The sequence below is a fragment of the Pithys albifrons genome, chromosome 6 (assembly GCF_047495875.1).
Source record: "Pithys albifrons albifrons isolate INPA30051 chromosome 6, PitAlb_v1, whole genome shotgun sequence".
Lineage (NCBI taxonomy): Eukaryota > Metazoa > Chordata > Aves > Passeriformes > Thamnophilidae > Pithys > Pithys albifrons.
The window spans coordinates 48,851,647-48,872,282 of record NC_092463.1 but is presented as its reverse complement, the minus strand read 5'-3'; the positions used below and the strand labels follow the sequence as shown (position 1 = coordinate 48,872,282).

The 20,636-nt window shown below is 51.9% G+C and overlaps 1 protein-coding gene and 1 long non-coding RNA gene across 4 annotated transcripts; one reads left to right on the top strand and one right to left on the bottom strand.

Annotated features, from left to right (window-relative positions):
- Window positions 1-1,406: 1,406 nt before the first annotated feature.
- IFITM10 (interferon induced transmembrane protein 10) lies at window positions 1,407-12,716 on the top strand. Of its 3 annotated transcripts, none has more exons than XM_071559480.1 (3): window positions 1,407-1,601; window positions 2,912-3,326; window positions 11,827-12,716. In XM_071559480.1, exons 1-3 carry the CDS (start codon window positions 1,426-1,428, stop codon window positions 11,974-11,976), a joined length of 741 nt encoding a protein of 246 aa, XP_071415581.1. In that variant the 5' UTR covers window positions 1,407-1,425; the 3' UTR covers window positions 11,977-12,716. The 3 variants fall into 3 exon arrangements, with proteins under 3 accessions (XP_071415581.1, XP_071415582.1, XP_071415583.1); XM_071559481.1 differs by lacking the exon at window positions 1,407-1,601 and adding an exon at window positions 1,631-1,889; XM_071559482.1 differs by lacking the exon at window positions 1,407-1,601 and adding an exon at window positions 1,872-1,957.
- Window positions 6,329-8,459, bottom strand: LOC139673696 (uncharacterized). Its single transcript, XR_011698180.1, has 2 exons — window positions 8,400-8,459; window positions 6,329-7,122 (listed from the first exon to the last, which is right to left on the bottom strand). It is a non-coding gene; the product is annotated as an uncharacterized lncRNA (long non-coding RNA).
- Window positions 12,717-20,636: the final 7,920 nt, after the last annotated feature.

Genomic DNA, 20,636 nt, shown 5'->3' with positions numbered 1-20,636 from the left:
ATCTTTCAGTCCTGCCCATACCAGGGAACATGTCCACCTCTGTTGATGTCACATTCCCCTACACCACCCTGCTGCTTCTCTTGCCTGCTCCAGAGCCCCTTTGACCTTTTCCTCTGTTCCCCCTCCATCCCTGCCTGACATTAAGAGAAACTCTACCTACACAACTTTCACCAGACAAATGAACAGCAGGCTCCTCAGTAGCTCCTATGGCAGGAAGCAGTCGGCATCCAAGGAGTTTCACTGTTCCTCCTGAGCCTGCAGGAAGGATACTCTGCACAGCTGCGGGTTCCCTGGGTTTGTCCAAGGCATCCAGAAAAGCTGACGACAGCTGGCTATGGCTCTGCCTCTCCTGCAAACCTCCTAATCCCACAGGAACATCACTTTCACCTCAGCACTGCTCTTAGTAGCTTCTTGGAGAGCGTCCTGAGTCTCATCACAGATAGTTGTAGCACTAATAAAATCCTCTTTACTTTAGCAGGATGCAATGCCACTCCAGCAGCAATAAATTCTGAACTTGTTTTAGCCAATGTGGGCACCTTCAGAGGGATAAACTGGTCTTTTGGAAACTGGACCCTGCTCCAGCCTCAGAGAACTGTGGATGTGCAAGAAGTTTCCCCACCTCATACCAACCCACAGGGATGAGCCCAGGGTGCATGACCCTACGCTGGCGTCAAACCTGCCTGTGAACAGCTGAGTGAATTACCATCTCTGTTTCTTAGCTCAGCACTTTGTGGGTAGGCTTAAGGCATTTCCAGAGGATTTCCTTTCCCCTGCAGTTTCTGCTCACACAAACTTTTATTTTACCCACCGTGTTACCAGTAGTCTGGGGGTTTCCCTGCTACCCTTCCCCAGCACCACAGCTGAGCTGGCTGCTGCCAACAAGGCCACCTGCATCAGGGCTGGGCTCTGTCACTGTGGGGTGACACAGTGTGTCCTCGTCCTGGCCCTCCCTGTGCCACAGCTGCATCCTCCAGAATGACCTGCAAGCCATCCCTGCACAGCACCAGCTGTTCTGCATCATCATGTCCCTGAAGGGATGCTACCGAAGCACCCTAGAACTGGGATTCCATGCAGCTCCCAGAGTGCTAGCAGTGAGAGACAGCAAGCATTTCCCTGATCCTGTGCTAAGCGTGGGCATGGCCAAATCCTCCTGGGCTTGACCATCCTTTGTGACATGCCCACCTCCCTCCCCTAAAGCAGCCACATGCTCTGCATCCTGCTCCCAAGGTGCTCCCACTCCTGCCTGCACTGGGATTTCCTCAGTGGCAGAAGGATTTATTGCCCCCCACACAGGTTTTATCCCCTTTCCATTCATATTCCCATGACCGGAGCCCTTTCCCCCCCCCCCCCCACAGTATTGCATTGTTAATTCCAGTTGAACCCAAGCACTCCCACTACACTTGCTTTAGTTTTTCACTCAGGTTCATGGGAGCGAACTCGCAAACAAGGCTGCAGCGAGTACCGGCTGCAAAGGTCTCTGTGGGTGATGCTGGGGAAAATCGGGCCGACCATCCCCTTCTGATGCTCGAGGAAGCCGCTCGGCCGGGGCCCAGGAGATGCCCTTCTCCAGCGGGGCGCTACCAGGATGCTCCAAGCAGGAGGTGACGTCCCAGTGGGGGGGGACACGAGGAGAAGGGCTGAGACGTGGAGGAGCTGTCCTGCGTGAAGCATGTTCGGGGGGAGGGACGGGGCTGCAGGTTGACCTTCCCATTCCCTAACTTCCCCTCTGCCCATCGCTAGCCCATGGGTGCCCCCCCCCGGCCCTTGCCCGCCCCTAGTCCATGGGTGCCCCCCCCCGCCCTCCCCTCCTCCCGCAACTCCAGTGCCGAGGAAGCCGAGCCGGAGGCAGTGCTGAGCCGGATATGCAGCGACTCCCCGCATCCCTCCTTGTGAGTATTCCTCGCTCATCCTGATGCCTTCGGAGGAGACAGATGGACGGACGGACGTGCAGTCAGAGGTGGACTAGCCTCACCTATTTGCAAAGCTAGGCTGGACGGGAACCACTTCCAGTAACCCCCTTCCCATCTCTATCTTGATCCCCTCTTCCCCTCCTCCCCTCCGGCCACAATATTCTCAAAAAAACCAAAAAAAATAGGGAAGAGGGGAAAGAGTGATGGGCGGAACCTGCTGGCAGGTAGAAGGAACCGGGAAATGCAATCCCATCCGGCATCCCGCAGAGACTAGGACTCAGAACCCACCCCCCCCACCCCCAAAATACCCACCCCCTCTAGGAGAGACGGCAGGAGGGCGGAGGGACGGGTTGCTTTGCCGCACCAGGAGACCCGCTGCGCCGGCAGCCGAGCCACCAGCTCCCATCCCGGCATGGGACAGAACGGAGAAGGCCCTGGCAGTCAGACCGACCGACAGACAGGCAGGCAGGGAGGGCTGCGGGTGGCTGCAGCGCGGCCGGCTGGGAACTCCCCCTCCGCCCCCCGGCGCCTCCCGTGCTTGCTGCTTTTATCTGTCTCCTTTTTATAAAAAAAATTATTTTCCCACTGGTGACTCGGGCGCGGGTCACGCAGCACAGCGGGCAGCGGAGGAGGGAGGACGAGGAGAAAGGGAGAGAGGGAGGGATGCTGCCCGCCGCTGCCCGCACCTCTGCCCCCTCCGCGGGGCCGGAGTCGGCGGCAGCTCCGCGCCGAGGCGGCGGCGTCGTGGTCCACGGGTGTAGCGGTGCTCCCTCCTCCCCCTCCTGCCTGCCCTACTCTCCTCCCTCTCTCCTCTGCCCACTCTCACTCCTCTCCCCGCTCTCTCCTCTTTCTCCCGGTCCCTCTCTCTCTCCTGCCTTCCCCCTTCGTCTGTCCTTTTCTGCTCCTTCCCCTCTTTTTCTTCTCCACCCCCCCCTCCCCGCCCCCCCAGTCTTTCCATCCCCTCACCCCCATTTTTCACGGGGGGGCTTTTGCTTTGCCAGGGCAGAGCGCGGTGACGCCGCGACAGCCACCACGGAGAGGACACAGGACCCCCCCCTGGGTCCACCATGCCCCTTTGAGGGGGTGGCCTGGACCCCGAGACCCCCACAGGGTCCCCCACAGGGCTGCTTTGCCTGCATCGCCAAGCCCCCGGCTCTCCGGCAAGCTTCACCCATCCTGTCTCCTTCTTCTGCCGTTTATCTCATGGAGAGCAAGAGCTGCAAAGGGGACAGCCTGCGTCCGGCGGTCCCGTGCAAGCACTTGGTGGAGAAAAAGACGATGACCAACCCTACCACCGTCATTGAAATCTACCCTGACACCACCGAGGTGAATGACTACTATCTCTGGTCCATCTTCAACTTTGTATACCTCAACTTCTGCTGCCTTGGCTTCATCGCCTTGGCCTATTCATTAAAAGTGAGTACTGAGCACAAGGCATGGGGTAAGGGGTGACTGGAGAGGGGGGAAGTGCTTCTGGGTTGCGCCTGATGTGAAACGGCGTCTTTGCCACCCAAGTGAGAGGTTGCAGCCAATGGGGATGGGGATGGGCAGATCCGAGGTGTGTTTTGGTGCCTGGGATTTTACTTCAGGTGGGGAAGAGGCACTTTGACTTGCTTCGAGTACCCTCAGAGGCTCCTCTATACTGCGGTGGCAGAGTGACAGGCAGGCAACACAGGGCTGGCTTGGCTTGTGCTGCACCTGCAGGCACACTGGCATTAGGTCCTTTATTTAGGATCCTGTCTGTTAAAGATCATCAGGATAGGACCCAACAGCATTGGATGGTCAGGCAGAAGCAGTAAGAAGCAGTAAGAAGCTGGTGAGAATGAGCCATTGCACGACAAGTTGCAGGGGGTAGGCAGCTGACAAGGTGCAGGGCAATCCTCCCTGTTTCTTTCTTGCCCTTTCCCTTAAAACACCAGAGCTGCTGGCCAGCTTCCCCCACCCCAAGCCCTGTAAATCCTAGAGCAAGCCTTGGAGACCTGCCAGCATCATGGCAATGCTGAGGAGGTGGAAGAGAATGCAGGGGCTTCCCACAACATTAGGGCCAGGGGGTATAGAGCTGTGTTATTGGAGAGGGTGATGGCGTGGAGCACAGCCCATGATGGAAATGGGACCAGGTTATTATTCCTGGTAGCTGCAGGGGAGAACAACTCGGCAGTAATGGTGCCCAGCAAACAGGCAACCCCTTGGCAGCTGCCAGGAGAGAGGGGCCTGGGCTGCCCTCCCCTTCCCTGCTTGCCAGATGCAAAACTAACTGAATGGATGTGCAGAGAGCCTGGGGCAACTGGGTGGCCCGGAGAGAAGCTAGCTGATTTGTTTTGGCAGGCAGCATTTAGAGGAAGGCCAGGGCGCAGACGAGCTTCATCACAGAAGCAGATCAATTAACTCCATCCAGGTCCCCTGAGCTGAACTGCGAGCACCCAGCACTGCAAGAAGGCTGCTCACAACCCTGTCAGGGTCTCCATTAGAAAGGCCCAGGGGCCTGTGTCCTGGGCTTACCCAGCACTGGCGCTGTGATGTCTGCCTCAGTTTCTCCTTGCCCAAGAGGGGAGGAGAGCCCCCATCCACGCCTGTGCAGGAGGTTTGCTGCTGCCTGGGTGAGGTATTTAATAACCTGAATTATGGCAGGGCGAAGCATTACCATAGGCAGGATTGACCAAAGGGCAAATCCAGTCAGCAGCAGCCTAACACAAGCTGGTGGAGGGAATCCCTTAACACCTCCCTCTCCTTTAGCCAGCGAAGGAAGAAACTGGCTTCCTCCTTATTTTTTAAGCCTTTTTGCATATATATTTGCCTTTAATGATTGACGTCTTTTATGTAAAAGCGATGATGAGTATCTGGGTAGATGTGGTCCCTTGCCACTACAGCAGTAGGGGCAGCACAGCTTGAAGGCAAGGCTGACCCATCCCCAGGTGACATGACAAGAGTAGGGTCTGCCATCTGCAAAGTCTGTAGAGGCTGGACCCTTCACTATCCTTGACACGGGGTGGAAGGAAGGTCAAAGCCCAGAGGTAACCCAAGCCCTTGCGCCGGGGCAGAGGCACAGGCTGAGCATCTGTCTGCAAAGATCCAGAGGACATAAACACATAAACTCCAGCAAAAAAAAAAGAAGCAGTAGTGAGGGAAGGCAAATGGGCAAATTTGCTCCAAATCAGGGAAAGGAAAATAGAAGATGGCTGTCAAAAACAAGCCTCAGCTTTTGGACTGAGGAGGCAGTAGCTGGTCAGATGTAACCACAGTACCCTAACAGAGGTAATGCTGACCGGGAAGAAATAACTCAGCTCTGATCTTGGAGTTCCCCAGTGGCTGTGACTCTGTGGCAAGGAGAAAATAGAAACAAAATGTCCCTCAGAGGCAGAGGACAGGTCTAGCAAGTGGCCAAAGGGATGCTGAGTGCTCTCATGAGCTACTATTGGTGATGAGTGGCAATGGGGATGCTGGGGCAGTAGCAGGTCTGTCCTGGGGAAGACTATGATGTTCAGAAAGGCAGGATCTTCACCCATAACTCCTGCAGAGACATTCATAATATCTTAGCCAGGCTGAATGTTAGGGTTATTTCTCCAGAAGCATGTTTTCATCTCTTTTACCATCAATAATGTTTCTCCTGGAAGTTCAGAGAAAGCAGAAGCAAGAAATGCCCTGAAGATAGATGTCCCTTTAAACAGACTTCTCTTGTTCCTCTGCAATTAAATGTAAGGACAATTGAGCAGTAGATACTTAAGTCCCAGCCCATCTAGGATGTCTGTGCTCTAAAGAGACTGACTAAGGTGCTGCAGGAGTAAGAAGCATGGCAGCACCTTCCCATCCCTGAGCCTGTGCTGGGACCCGTGATGGCAGAGCCCTTGACCAGTCTAGCCCAGGTTTCCTGGCTGAAGGGCCATCAGTGCATTAATGCCATTAAACAGTTCCTGGTTTTATATTTCCTTTAAAAAACTGAAACATCTAACAACTTCAGGAATTAGCATTTTCATTATCAGAAACAGCATTTTCAATTCCCTGTCATAAAGGTCATCCACTTTTGACAAATTCATACTGTAAAAAAGCAGTACCTCCTTTGTGTCCCAAGTCCACAAGATGTTTCAGCGTATATCTTAGCACACTCTAGTATTGCCACTGGTTTCAACAGCATAATGCCCACACTGAAAGCCAGTACACTTGAATATTACTGTAAAGCTGTCTCTTTCCCCATGCCCTATTTTATTGGTTTCAGCCACAGATGGGAAAACAGGCATGTCTGTCTGGCCTTTTGCACACAAGCTACAGCCTTCTAGATTTCTCTCTGCAGGAAAATGCTATTTCATGGTGATGACCATTTACTAAAAAACAGTAAAAATACCCACCCCAGCACCAAAGGATTTATGAAGAAAGAAACACATGAAGTCAGGTGAGGGCAGAAACTGTTCCATCCAAGCCAAGTCCTCTGTGTGACAGACATCTCAGCCAAGCACTCTGAACAAGAGTGTGACAGCATGCCTCATCTTTATTTACACCCATATTGGGCCAAATCCTTAGCTGACACAGCTTGCTGGGCTGCAGTGGTGTCACACCAACTCATGTATCCCTCCAGGGCTCATTTCTAGCATCTCAGACTTCTCAAGGTCAGCCTCCTGGAGTGCAATCAAGGCACTCACATCTGTGTGTGGGGGTGCTGGGGAAGATGAGATCAACAGCAAGACCAGGGAAGTTAAAACCCTCAAGTAACCTTAACCCCAGCCCAGCACAGATGCAAGGATCAATCACTCCACCAGCAACACTTTGGATTCATTTGGTTTTGATCAGAAGCAAATGTCATGGCCTGATATTCAGCAACTCCCTCCCTCCCTCTTTCCCAGCTCCAAGCAGTAATGAATGATGCATCACTGCCTGGTGGCAGGAGATCTCGCTTAAGTCATTAGGAGGTCTTTCTCTGGAGACTGCTGGGGTGAGCAAAGTCCTTCTCAGTATGCCATGAGGCGGTAGATCAGAGGAGCTGGGATCTGAGATGAGCCATGGTATGTATGCCTTGCTGGGGCTGTATAAAGATGAAGATGCCAAAAAGCCCTGCTGGTTTTCTAAGTCCCACCAGCAGCCCACAGCATTCCTTGTGGAGTTTTCCTGTCCCTTGAGGTCGCTGAAATATGTCGAGCTCCCTTGCCAGCTTTCTGCCCAGCTCTTAGCACACAGCTCTTGGCATGACTGTTTGCCTTCCTCTCTTGCAACTTGTTGATCTTTCCTGTTTCAAGTGGAAGCAGACCAGCACAAATCCGTAACTATTTATTAACTCCAAGCAGCAGAGAATGTGCCGCACCCAACCTCTCAGGCAGACTCTCAGCGTGCTTTTCGGGAGGAGCAATGTTTTATGGAGGTGGGTGAAATGCAGGGGTGACAGCCCCGTGATGCTGCTGTGATGGAGGTATGTGGGCTGGAGAACTCTTGAGCAATTTGCAAAGCAAATAAATCCAAGGATCCTCTCCAGAGCTCCTTATGTGTAGGGACACAGAGCTATGCATGGAAATGGGTTTACTGACAACAAGCTGTGGACTGCCAGGCTGCCTTAAATACAGCCTCATTAGACTCGTTATCAACAAACCATTCATCTCCTTCTGCAAGCCAAAGCAGCAGTTTTTCCCAGAGCAGCAAGTTCATTGCTCCCAAAAATGAGAGGGGCCAAGCCTCAAGGCAGAGAGAAGAGAGGTTACTGCTGGGGAAGCGAGCAGGTTGGTAGGAGCCAAAGGGAACCCTTGGAGAGGAAATAGAAGGTAAAATTAAAAAACCAGGGGGAAGAAAGGGCAGAAGATGATGATCAGAGGGAGGAGAGAAAGAACACTTGAGCACTGGCACGTTGGGTGTGGGGAGGACATGGTGAAATGGAGATGCTGGAGAGCAAGGTGTGCAGCAAGGAGGTGACAGGCAAGCATGGATGGACGGAAAGGCCACCACTGCCTTTTGGTGGTGAGGGAGGAGAGGAGAAAGGTTTGCATGTTATAGCACAGAAGCTGACTTTGCTTCATATAAGGACAGGCATGAAAGAAGAAATTGTGTAAGTTGCCAACCTGCATCAGAGGTGAGCTCTGCCTTGTCCAGGGTGGGATCTATAAAGATGCCACTACACAGAACTTTGGGGTGCCCAGGGAATGCCATAGTCAGCAGATATAATTATCTGCACACACCAGTTATCTCAGTGCAAAGCAGGGCCAGAAATCCCCATCTAATTTTAGGCGAGAAGGTGAAACTGATGATAAGAGCCTGTGACTAAAGAACCACCACACCTGGGTTTGGGGTGATGGTTCAGCCTTGTGACCTTGAGGACCTGTTCCTCACCATGCCTCATCTCATCGGCTATGGAGAGAAGCAGCTTCCAGGGCTCCCAGAAACTCATGCACCAGCTGTCAGCACATTATGACGATGGTGGCAACAGAAGCATGAAAATAGGAAAAGCTGAGGCTGGGCTATGAGAAAGACACCAGCATCTCCTTAAGGACAAAGCAGGGAAGGAGCACAAACACTTACCTGCTCTCCAGGAGAGCTTCTCCATAGCCTGGGCTCAGTTGCCACAACAGGACTTTAAAGGGAGACATCTGGAAGCACCTGATGGTGCAAGGCCGTGCAGGAGGTGAGGCTGCCCTGGAGAGATGTGGGAGGCTGAAGTGGTGTGATGAAGTGAGAGATGTGAGTGTGTGAGTGGTTTGTAAGGAGATGCTCCTTTTCATTGTGCTTGTGTGCCACAGGGGCCCTTGCACTTGTCTGGCACTTAGAGGCTCTGTTGCAATATAAGTGATAATGGACAATCAGGGATGATTTGCATGAGAGTGACCACTGAAGCTATAGGTGCAAGGGGAAATACTAAGGGAGGAGAGGAAGGGGACCAAGGACTCAGTGAGAATGGGGTTCCAGGCACTCAAGGCCAGAGCAGCCAGAAAAGAGCCCGGGAGAGAACTAGGAAAGGGAAAGGGCAAGGGGCTGCTGGAGATGGGGAATGCAGGCGTAACTCCGTGTTGGCAAGAGTGGGTGGGTGGAACCAGATGGAGGTGCAGGGAGAGGAGGCAGTTGGGTGCCCTTTGTTAGGATTCAAAGGTGGCCATCATACCATTGTTTGGGCCCAAACAAGAAGAAAGAGAAGAGTTGGAAGGGACATAAAAGGAACTGTGAGGAAATGGTGGCACCGGGAAGAGGACAGCCCCAAGCATCCCTCACTACAGGTGCTTAGCAGCAGCAGCAAGACTGAAGCAGAGCCAAAAGGAGAGCTATGGAAAAAGGTGCTGCTGAAATGTGTTGTGGGAACGGGTTAAAGCACCAGTCACGAGTGTGAGCTGGTGTCATGTGGGAGACAATACTGGGAGAGGCTGGGTATGAAAATTAGGGTAGTAGGACGCTTCAGGGACAGGAGGAACAAGAGACAAGGAGTAGTAGAGAGCTCCTGGGGCCAAGAGGAACTGGCCTTACAAAGGTAAAGTGGCTTGGCTGCGGGAGAGTTGCAGAGCTTGGTGTGCCGGCTATGCTGGTCTACTGGAGAAACTTCTGTCTGCCTGGCAAGCACTGATGGCAAACACCAACTTGCCTGTGGCAGAGAAAATTCTCCCAACAGCAGCTGGGTTACAGTGGAGGAAGGGGCAAAAGGCATTTGCTCCGTGTAGGTTTTGCCTGAGGCAGCCCCACTGCTGGGCAGAGGAAAGTGTGTGAGAGCTTCAAAGAGTCTGCTGAGAGTAGCAGGCAGAATTTCTGGCCTAAATCCAGCACCCCTGGGGCTCTGGTTGCAGGGACCTCTTTGCTTCTCACCAGCAGGGGAGAAGGTGCCAGATGCCTGGCACTGCTGAGCCCAGGCGTTTTTGGGAGGATGCTAAACTGACTGAATAATTTCAAATGTGAGTCATCCCAGACATTCAGCTGACACAAAAAGGCATGTGCTGCTGGTTTGCTGCCTTTCCAGACATCATCTCCACTGCTGAGAGCTCCAGCCAACCATGCCACAGAGCCACATGCAGTTTGTGACTGTCCTCTCTTTTGATCCCAGAAGGATGCTGAGCTGAGCACTCAGCAGCGGAGTGATGGGTGGATGGTCACAGCTCTGGCTGCAGGCTCCCAGGAGCAGGGCACATCAGAGGCCAAGGGCATAGCACCATAAGATTTAATAAGATAATGAAAACAGAGCTCTCATTCTTGCCCATGTGCCTGCCAGTGCCGAGTCCTGTGGGCCTTGTGCCAACAGCAGCCTCTCTAACCACAGCCTGAGATTAATGAAGATCGGGGGTTGCTTGTGCAGAGATGTGCTCACTGGTGTTATGAAAGAGAGGAACTTTGCTTGAGGGAGGGTCTGAGAGGTGGTTTTGAAGGCCCCATGAACCAGTATGGCTCAATGGGAACAAGGGGTTCAGCAACCCTTCCCTATATGCAGCAGGTTGCAGAAGGCTTTCAGGACAGTCTCATGGGTAAGCATTACAGGAGGAAGAGAGAAAAAGTCCATAAGACATGATCTGAATCCATCACAGAGTCTTTTTTGAAAGCTGTTCAATAAGAGCCTTTTAATATTCCTTGGTATGACTCTGGTGCTGGATTTTGCAGCCTACTACCAACACCTAGTGTCTGGCTGGCAGTGCCCAGCACCGCTTTCACTGTCAGGAGCAGAACAGGCTGTGAAGGGCACACAGCCCTCACCCAGAAACAAGCAGTGGGGCAGGTCCTGCAAGACCCTAGGCACCCTGCTTAGATATGGGAGAGGGACAAGGGGTCAAGTTTCCTAGTCATTTCATCCCACATCCTTGTGGCTCCAGCTTGCCTGAGTCTGCTGAATGCTGGCTGAAGAAGCAGCTTGGGGGCAGGGATAGGTCCTGGCTAGGAAGGAATGGAGCCTGACCCCTTGTCTGCTGGGGTGAAGCTGCAGAGCTGCTGCTGGTGGACAGTGCCATCAGCTGCCTGGCTGTGGCTTCTGCTGCCTTGCAATGCCATTGTTGCCATACAATGCCGTGCACTGCCTGGCTATGCCTTCTGCTGCCTGGCACTGCCATGCGCTGCCTGGTAATGCCATCACTGCCTGGCAGTGCCATCTGCTGCCTTGCAGTGCCATCTGCTGCCCGGCAGGGTCATCTGCTGCCTGGTAATGCCATGCACTGCCTGCCAGCCTGGAGGAGGTGGGGAGAGTCCAGTCACATGGACATGCACAATCCCTGCCATGGACTGCAGAGCTGTCCCGACACAGGCCCATGAAAGTCCCAGCCTGCAGGATATTGAAAGGAGTAGACTGTGCTGTCAGAATAGACAACTGCCTGTGGCAGAGATGCTACACAAGCCGCATAAGACCTGCAAAAGGAAAGGAACTCATTAACCCAGGACTACTTAATATGCTGGAGGCTTGTGTGCAACCCTGGAGATGCAGTAGGATGCTGTGCCAGGCTTCACCTGCTCAGCCCCTCGATGCAGATAGAGGCACTAGGATGCATACCGGAACAGCAGCCAGTCTTTTGACTTGCAGGCTGGGTGAGCCAAAGCCTGGTGCTGCAGGGCTAGGGGGCTGTGACATGGCAGGAAGTGTGCTTTGATGCCTGTGTGCCTGGGGTGCACAGTGGCATCTCAGTTTCCTTGTGCACCCTCAGGCTCCAAATTATACCATTCCACTCTGGGGACCACAGAGACCAGGTTTGCCTGCTTGGTAAGGGCAATAGATCACTTCTCCAGGTCTTCTCCACTCCCAGGAATTTCCATCCCACAGGTATTACAGTGCTTGGCTTCACAAGCTCAACTCATAGCAGAGACAGGGTACAAACCTCACCTCAGGGTGTTTTATGGGATCCCAAGCATTCAAATACAAAGAGGAACAGCCCAGCCCTCATCTGCTGTACAAGTAACTGTGTACAGGTGCACTGGGTTTTGGGGGTGTTGCTTGAAACAAGTTATGTCTTTCATATATGTTGTAATTATTTTATTCAATTAATTTTTGTCTCAGGTCCGGGATAAGAAACTCCTCAATGACTTAAATGGAGCAGTTGAAGATGCCAAGACAGCTCGGCTTTTTAACATCACCAGCTCAGCCCTTGCCACCTTCTGTATCATCCTTATCTTCATCTTCCTGCGATACCCTCTCACTGACTATTAGAGTGAGGCCAACAGCAGCGACCGCCGCCAAAATGCCTCTACACCAGAAGTGTCTGCAGTTGTTTCTTGTAGCAAGGACACACAAAAAACCCCAAACACTATACCCTGATTGCAAAAAAAGAAAGAAAAAAGAGTCAATTAAATACATAAATAACAAATTAGTTTATATGTCCAGCTGAACATACCCTTCCTGCCCCAAAATGGTATATGAACTGCTGTAGGAAAGGGTTTCATTCTTACACATGTACAGGGACAAAAATAAACCAAGAAATATTTGGTTTATGGCCAACAAGCCATAAAAGAGTGTGGAAAGCCCAGAGCAATGCACGCCTAGTGGCAGACAGCTGAGCTCTGTGAGCAGTGGGATCCTGTGAAGGTGGAAACACATGCAGTGATGGATGGGGACCAGAGCAGGGCTGTCTCATAACATATCAGGTGTGTTCAGACCTCCCCACCATCCCCCAGCTTAAGGGAATTTCTTTTCCTTTTGTTCTCTTGAATTTCATCCACTGGTTCAAACAACTCCCAATCCCTGGAGAGCTGAGGGTGTTAGGAAGTTCATGCTGGAGAGCCCCAAAGCCTCCAGAGAAACCCCGAAGTGTTAAAGGGCAGGTTTCTCCTTGGGATCTCCCAGCAGTGCTGAGAAGGAAGGCACTTCCTGGACAACTCGCCTAAGCCACCTAAGTGAAGTGCTACTGTATTTCTGTAAACAGTCAATAAAGAGATACCTCTGATATGTGACACTGATGAGTTAATTCCTTCCTTAAGAGGGCTGGGCTCCTGGTCTCTATGGGCTGGCAAGAGAGAATGCCAATGTCATCCGCAGCTGCTTGTGAGAGATTTAAAGCAGAAACAAGGGATGTTGCTGCAGGTCAGGGCTGCATGCAGCTGTGAAGGAGAGCACAGATCCAGATTTAAGAGCAGAGACCTCAGTGACTCCTGTGATAGAAGATCAATGGCAAGCAGACAAGGGCAGCCAAGTGGACAGGTCCAGGTTGCACCAATGTTGAAGACACAAATAAATTACTGAAGTCTGAACCTGCTGCTACTGCAGCACTTCCCAGGGTCATTACCAAGAGCCAGATTCAGAGACAGTGTGCATTTGCCACTGAACCAGGCAGGATATCAGAGCCCTTCCTGATAGCTACCTGCGGCTGCCTGTAGTGCTATAAATCAACACACCCTGACTTGAAAACACCACAAGTGAATGGCAAGACCAGGACTAAAATACAGCTTTTAAGCCCCTCTGACCCTTCATCTCGTATTGTATGCCACGGCTGCCTCATCTTTTTCCAGCTGTAAGATGACCTCATGCCAAGGGGCACCAGTTACTGCAGACCAGCCATGGAACCAGGAGAAGGCAACATCATCCACCTTCGCACCCACCAGGAAAGCAAACATGAAGCAAGAGAGGGGGAGTGCAGACAGGATGTCATGGGTCACTTCATCATGTGCTGAGTGCATGGTTAAAGCAGGCTATCTCTGAGCTGTACTCAATGAGGGATGTGACATAGTGCGATGTGGGGGCAGACCATGAGGATGCTTCCCTCAAAGTCTCATGTCACCTCCTTCCTTCTCAGGTCTCCACACCTTAATCCCAGCCTGAGCTTCATTTATGGGAGGAGCTGTGAGCAGAAGGACCTGCAGTCATTCCTGCTCCGCACTCACTGGAGCGTATTTCCACACCAGACCAGACCAGGATCTGTTTTGCAACAAAGCACATGTTGCCCTGGAAGTATCTGAGTTATGAACTGCTCTATGATCACTCATCCAGAGATCAAGACTCTTCCCAACCTCTCTTGGATGCTTCTTGCTCCCTTCTCTAAAGAAAGACCTGAGTGGTTATTGCCAGCACCATTTCCATCCTGACATATCTAGGGGCTATATCCAGTCCTTGCCTCAGGCAGAGGAAGGGGGTGGTCTGTTGAAATAGCAATGCCTCCAAAGAGGGTACAGACAAAATGATTAATGTTACAGCCACCCTGAGCTGGCACCTGATAATTGGAGCAAATTAAAGCTCAGTGGGACAGTGTTAGCTTAGGCAAGACCCAGACTAGTCATTTCAAAATTCTCTGACATTAGGAGGAGCACAGAGATGAGCTTGTATCCCTTTTCCCTCCCCCTGTACCTGCATCGAGCTCACACTGGCTGTGTCCAAGGTATTGACTTGGTATCCTTCACCATCCAGGTGCCCATCACACCTCTCAAGCTTTGCAGCCCAAATACAAGTTCAGCTGGATGGACTTCAGGGATAACTCAGGGTGACCATGCATGCAGTACCAAGGGCTCAAAGCCACAGGCTTAGATCACTGTGAGACCAACGTGCCTGGCACCTCTTGGAATAACAAGTGTGTTCCTGTCTGTAAGCCAGGACTCGCTGGAACCATGTTGCAAGTGCTTTTGTTCTCAGAGACCCGCAACCAACTCTATGAAATCTTGTGGGGACAATGCCACTGTCCCCATCTCCTGTGCTGCACAGGAGAGAGGCACCCTGCTTGGCATGCAGGCATAGGGCTGCTTGAATAAAGGCAGCACTGACACAAAACTGGAAGTGACCCAAAGCCATCCTTTTCTACATTTAACAAGTGTGACAAATGAGTTACCATCATCCCTTCCCCTGACAGACCATCTTATCTGCAGAAAAATGAATGCTGGTTTAATAAATCAGGGAATATTGAACTGACTCTGCAGCATTTTTGCACGTATAAACCATCAGGGATGGAGCGAGAGGGCTATTATTAATAATCATATTATTTGTTGTCTATGTTGTAGGAGGTGAAATCTCTGTGCTGTTGCAGTTTGGAGGTCCACCTGGACCTGTCTTTGACAAGAACAGGGTAGCAGAGAAGAATGCAGTAACCCTGTGGCTGAAGGATGGGATGACTGACCCCAGGCAGATGCTCAGCTCCACCACAGCTTTCACCTCAGCTTCATCTGCAGCTCTGGGCTGGGGGGCAGCAAGGCCCCTGTGCTCACCTTCCCTCTCTCTTAACGGACTCCTTCAGACTCACAGCAGGAAGAAAGCACTCCAAAACTGGGAAAATGAGGGGGACTTGTAAATCTCCAAGCTTCCTTAGAAGAAAAAAAAGAAGTCGTTTATTCATGCAGGAGTCTTCCAAGTGCAGCAGCACCAATGTATTCAGCATTCATTTCATCTTGTTAGTGTCATGGACCCCCAAACTGAGGCAGTACAACTGTATCCCCATATACTGTTAGACAAGTACATCTCAGATTGCACCAACTGTGCTGTTAAGTGAAAGAAAGAACTCTTTTTTACATTTTGAGGGAACAAGGGGAAGAAAAGCAGCAGCCAAATCCAACAGGTCCTCTAATTCCCTTTTTTTTGTTTTAATTTTGCAAGAAAATTCTGGAAGTTCAGGTTTTGCCAAGGCTGACACCCGCTGCAGCAGAAGGCAGGCTTTCAAGAGTTGCTTCTCTGCCTTTTCACTTCTGCCACTCACAACATCGCACTATGCTCTCCAAATCGCACCTTTTTTTGGCTGCAAAGCTGCAGCCTCTGTTGCACTCAGCGACGGGAAGGAAAACTGAGAAGAGGGGGTGGAAGAGAGGAACAACCGAATGCAGCTTGAGAAGCATCTTTTGAGATGGGGAAAAACTGATGGTCACGTTGCCATATAGAGATTCAATTGTATTCCGTCGGGAAACTGAGCCTGACAGCTTGATGAAGATTGCTTTTTGCTGTTTCTTTAGCTCGAAGGGAGATACGGGGAAGGAGGCGAGCGATTGTTCCCTTTTAGGCGACATTGTTCAATGTGCCTAAAACACTGCTACTGGTTTTTGCCCGTGGTAGCCGTAAAGCGTTTGAGATGAGCCTGGGGAAAGGCCACCGAAGCTGGGGTAGGAGATGCTGCGGGACAAGTCTGGTTCAGGCCGGCGATGAAATGGCTTCGCAGGGAGCCTGACGGCAGCCCCAGCACCAAGGAGAAGGTTATGAAGGCAAGGAGTGGGATGTCCGAGCCGAGATGGAGCTGCCCTGCTGCGGGAGGCAGGCAGAGGGCCCCCTCACACCGCTCCACCGCAGCCGGCGGCGCACCGCCCATCCCCGCGGGCTCGGGGCGGGCCGGGAGGCTGCTGGCTCCTTCCCCTTGGAAGGAGCAGAGGTCCATCCACGCTTCTCCAGGACAGCTCGCCCCAAGCGTCACCACCGCGGGTTGCGAGCCCCTACACAGGGAAGCGCTGGCTTGTGCAAGAAGCAGTTGTGGGGTGAGGGTGGCTTCTGCGCCCCAAAACCACCCAGGATTGGGTCCCCAGCCTCCCAAAGGGATGTGTCCCTGCGTGCCAACCAGGATGCCTACGTCAGGTGAGGGCCCGGGCGCTGTTACACATTCACCCTCCACGCTGGCAGGGAAAGGTGGCTGGGGGCCAAGCAGCGCATGTGAGCAAACCCCACTGCGCTTACACAAGGCTCAGCTCTCACCTGCGCCTCTGCCTCGGCTGCCACGCTGGGCTCGGTGATGCCACCCCTGCGCAGATGCCACCGAACCAGTTTGCAGACAACAGCACATCAAATCATAGCTGAGGTGAACTGGTTTGGGTTGGATGGTAAATGCGACCCCACAACTCTCCTTTATCTATGGGCTGGCAGTAACAAACACGGTGAGATGGAGCTAATTCAGGTAAGGACCTCCTGGCCCAGCACCAGCATCTGTGAGTTCCCTTGCCAAGGGTGAGCTGCCAGGCATGCAGGCAAATCATGGTGAGTCAGGGCCAGAGCAGCCCTCACCCTCGATACCCAAATTAACAACCCAAGAGAGATGCAAATGGCAATTCCTATTCTTGTGCAGGATGTGTAAGCCATTGGCAAAAGCCAACAGCAAGCTGTAGCATCATAACCCTGCTTCCCAGGCACTCTGTGGGCAAGGAGGCAGATTCATGTGTCCAGCAAGTAGCAGCTCTCACCTCCCTTTCCAGCCATGTGCTGCTGTCCTGAGTGACCCTACCAAAGCAAGTCCTTTCATCTCTGTTTTCCCTTCCAAAACTGTGTCATGGGTTGATGGCTTCTCAGAGGAGGAACTGCAACCTTGCTCAGTGCCACCAATCAGGTTCTGGGACCTTGGCACTGTGGGCATCCTGTGACTGGTGCAATTGCAGCAGTTGGCAGATACAAGGGAGGAGCAGGGTCCTGATGGAGCCGCTTCTTCCTTCCCTCCTTTCCATCGCCAGATATTTGTGGCAGGTTGGACAGTGAGGAGCACCCGGCTCTGAAGGCAGACCACAACCCTGCCGGGAGGAGGAGGGGGAGGCACAGATGGCAGCAGATGCTGTCATCAGTGAAAATGATTGAAGCAAAACAAAAAAAACCTAGCAACTGGTGAGCAGCCTAACAAAACCAGCACAAGGGTAGAGAAAAAGGGTCCGGACCTGACAGACCCTTTCATGAAGCCTAGCTCTGTGCTGCCTTCTGGCCCAGGGTAATGTTTTTCTCATCCCCTATTCACATACAGAGAAGAGACTATTCCTTGTCTGGGAGCACTGGGCAGTGATTATTTTTTTAAGACTTGAATATACTATATTGAAACCACTTAGTGTCTTTCCCCCTGTTCCTCTCCTCTTTCTCATCCCTCTCCCACTGCCTTCAGAGGAGTGAATATGACCCCAGACAGCTTCTAGGCACACCTAAGCCACTTGCCTACCCTCACTGCCCTGGGCAAACCCAAGTGTGTGCCAACACAGCATGCCATTTCAGACCTGGGGGTGAAGGAGCAGGTACACTTCCTGCACCTGAGTGGTGTTACTGTAACACCTCTGCAGTTTAGCTGCTGCTTCCAGCCTCCGCTCCTGAACCAGGATAGCTTCATGCCAGTGCAAAGGTCCTGCTCCTCCACCCCTCCCATCCCCTGACTTTGACCCACTGTGCTGGCATGAAGCAAATGCCACATTTGGCACATCTCTACGCTCCTGCCCAGCTTTTCTCCAGTGTGGCAGGGGCAGAGGGAATCAGAGGGAATTTATTCAATGTATGATGAATTCTTTTTCCTTTTTCCCTTTGGCAGGAGCGCACAGTCAGAGCCACAGAATGAATGCTTCTGCAGCATGGGCTGAGCTATATGGCACAGCACACAGCCCTCCAGCCTGCTACTTCTGCGATTAACTGCGCCATAGCTGCTTTTGCGACATGCATGCCCAGTTCAGCACCCTGCTAGTGCTGAGCACTTCTAACGGGAAAACAGAGGAAGAGCTGGGACAGCCCCCATGTGAGAAACACACCTGCCGGGTGATGCTGCAAGTGCCTTCTGCCTGCTCAAGCACGTCAGGTCTTTTCACTGAGTGACACCATTTTGGGCTTGGCAGGAGGAAGGCGGTGTGCTGGGATTCACTACAGATCTGTGCTGTGCTCCATCCTGACCATGAGGGGTTTTGCTGGGGAGAATACAGGCAGGTACCAAAGAGGGGAGCAATGCCGTTTCTAAGACGGATTGAGAGTTCACCACAGTCATACCTTTCCTTATGAAACAGGGCAATACAAAGCCCCTTCCTCCAGCATCATATTTTGCCCCACTCTGGGACGCTGCGGTGAGGGCGAGAGGCACACACATGGCAGAACCAACCACACTTGGTAGAAGCAAAGCCATGCCAGACCAAGGGTTAACTCTGGCCTCAGCTATCAGCAGTTCTGAGGTGTCAATACCCCCTGTGGAGGAACTGTGTTCTGTGCAACAGCCAGCCATACTGGCTCAAGGGTGATGGGAGCCTGGCCCAGCTGGTGCATCGAGGAACTGCATGTGAGCACCAGAATAGGTAAAAAAAGATTATTCACCCATTTAAAGAAACTGCAGGTTGACAAAACATCTCTACTTTTTTATGGGTAAGAAAGCTGGCTTGGCAGGTTCTGATTTTAATCCCCGCAGGATGCTCTGCTGCGCTCTTCTGTGCTTGGCCTGCCATGGCAGTTAGGAGGCCTGGAAAACATTTTAACAAGAACTATTGTGTGTACAAGCCTAATTTGCATTTAAAACACATAACTGGGATGCAATCCATCTTTGGATGCACCTGAAATCTGGGAAAGAGAAAAGTGAATTATTTTTTAAGCGATTTACCTGAAATTAAGCACTTTCCTTTAGCAATAAGCAACTTGCTGTATAATTTTTGCTCAGCTCATGATGGTTGTGATGCAGAAGGGGGTGTGATGGCCCTGAGGCTGAGACAATAGATTCACATCTGGTAGATAGAGCGTAGAAAGGAGGCTGCTTTGTTCTGCCTGCCTGACCATTACAGCATTGCCTTGGCTCTCCCAGCTTAATTTCCCATGGGGAAAATAGGGATAATAGGGATGGCCTAAGCTGCCCAGAGCTGAGCAGGTGTGCTCACAGCACTGCCCTCGCTCAGGCTGGCTGTCCGCTTCCATGTCCGCACCCAAATGCCAGAATTTCAGGTTGAGCAGGATTGGTATCTAAATAGGGTTAGCTCCCAGCTTTGGGAGGCAGGTGAGGTTTTGCAAGCCTCAGTTGCTGCCTGCTCCTGGCCCCTGTGATCCCGGGTGCAGTTTAACAGCAGTGAATCATTTGTTTTGGTTTCTCCCCACCAGGCCCTTGGCTGCAGTGCCTTGAACAGAAGCAGTGGGCGTGGGAGAGATGCAGGCTCCTGGGTTGGAGCCTCTCCCGCTGGTCATAAGAACTGGTGTCCCTCTGGTACCCAGCCCTGCTGAAGCAGCATCTCCTGTTTGTTGCCAATAGGGATTCTGTGTGGGTCAAATATCCTGTGTCCTCATCACTCAGGGATGCACCAGGGTGGTTGAGGAGAGGTTGCCAGGGATGAATGTTCAAGAGGAAACTTGGCTTGGTCTCTTGCCGGAATGAACAGTCCAAGGCAGGTGCCTGGCGGTTCCTCAGGATGTTCCATCCTCTGCCTCTTTCTCACTAACTCCCATCTCTTGTCTACTGCAAGGCTGGCATCGTTTTCCTAACTCCTTCCCTATCCTTCTCCCTTGCACCATGCCTGTGGACAAACAGGGAGCAATCTACCTGACAGCTGATCTGGATGCTCATCTGGCAATGGTGTGCAAGGTCCAGGGCTGGAAACATTGATTTTAACTGGGATTTGGAAAGAAACTGTTTAAATCCTCTTCCTTCAGCAGGCTTTGTAAGCTCGTGGCTCTTTGCCTAGATAACAGCTTTTACAAGGAAGCTTTTGGATTTTCATACTTGTTCCTTACCCCCTCTTTTTTTTCTGTTTTTACCCCTGTAAAGGGGTGTTGGGCAGGGGAGGAAGGTCTGAAGCGGAAGCAAGAGACATCTTTCCCAGTTTTGCCCCATCCAGGGTGCTTTGGATGTCTGCAAGGAGGGAGCTGGGCAGCAAAAACAGCAGGAAAGGTTTCCTTCCAGCCATGTCAGGCATGCTTCTGCTCCAGCTCCCACCAGGACTAAGAGCTACAGAGCTGCTAGAGAAACGAGTGCCCTTGCCACTCCAGCATCTTGCCACCAATTATGGTAACTGGGTTGAAACCTGTGCATTTAGGTAGAGTAGCTCTGGTTTTGTAAAAGCTTTGCTGCTGACAGCTTTGCATGAGCTGATTTTCTGTAGTAGAAGAAGGGCATGAACTCAACATTGCTTATGCAATGGGGAGAGTGAGGCTGTTTAGCATCCCAGGATTTTATACCTCTGGTGCTTTATGAGAAACGACATTTCTGGGAAAGATTTTGC

What these genes read in the sequence shown, in the direction of transcription:
- IFITM10 (XM_071559480.1), top strand. Translation starts at nt 1,426, where the DNA reads ATGGGAGCGAACTCGCAAACAAGGCTGCAGCGAGTACCGGCTGCAAAG. An exon ending in CAGGATGCTCCAAGCAGGAG is followed by an intron (nt 1,602 to 2,911) that starts GTGACGTCCCAG and finishes TTGCTTTGCCAG; the next exon opens with GGCAGAGCGCGGTGACGCCG. An exon ending in CCTTGGCCTATTCATTAAAA is followed by an intron (nt 3,327 to 11,826) that starts GTGAGTACTGAG and finishes TTTTTGTCTCAG; the next exon opens with GTCCGGGATAAGAAACTCCT.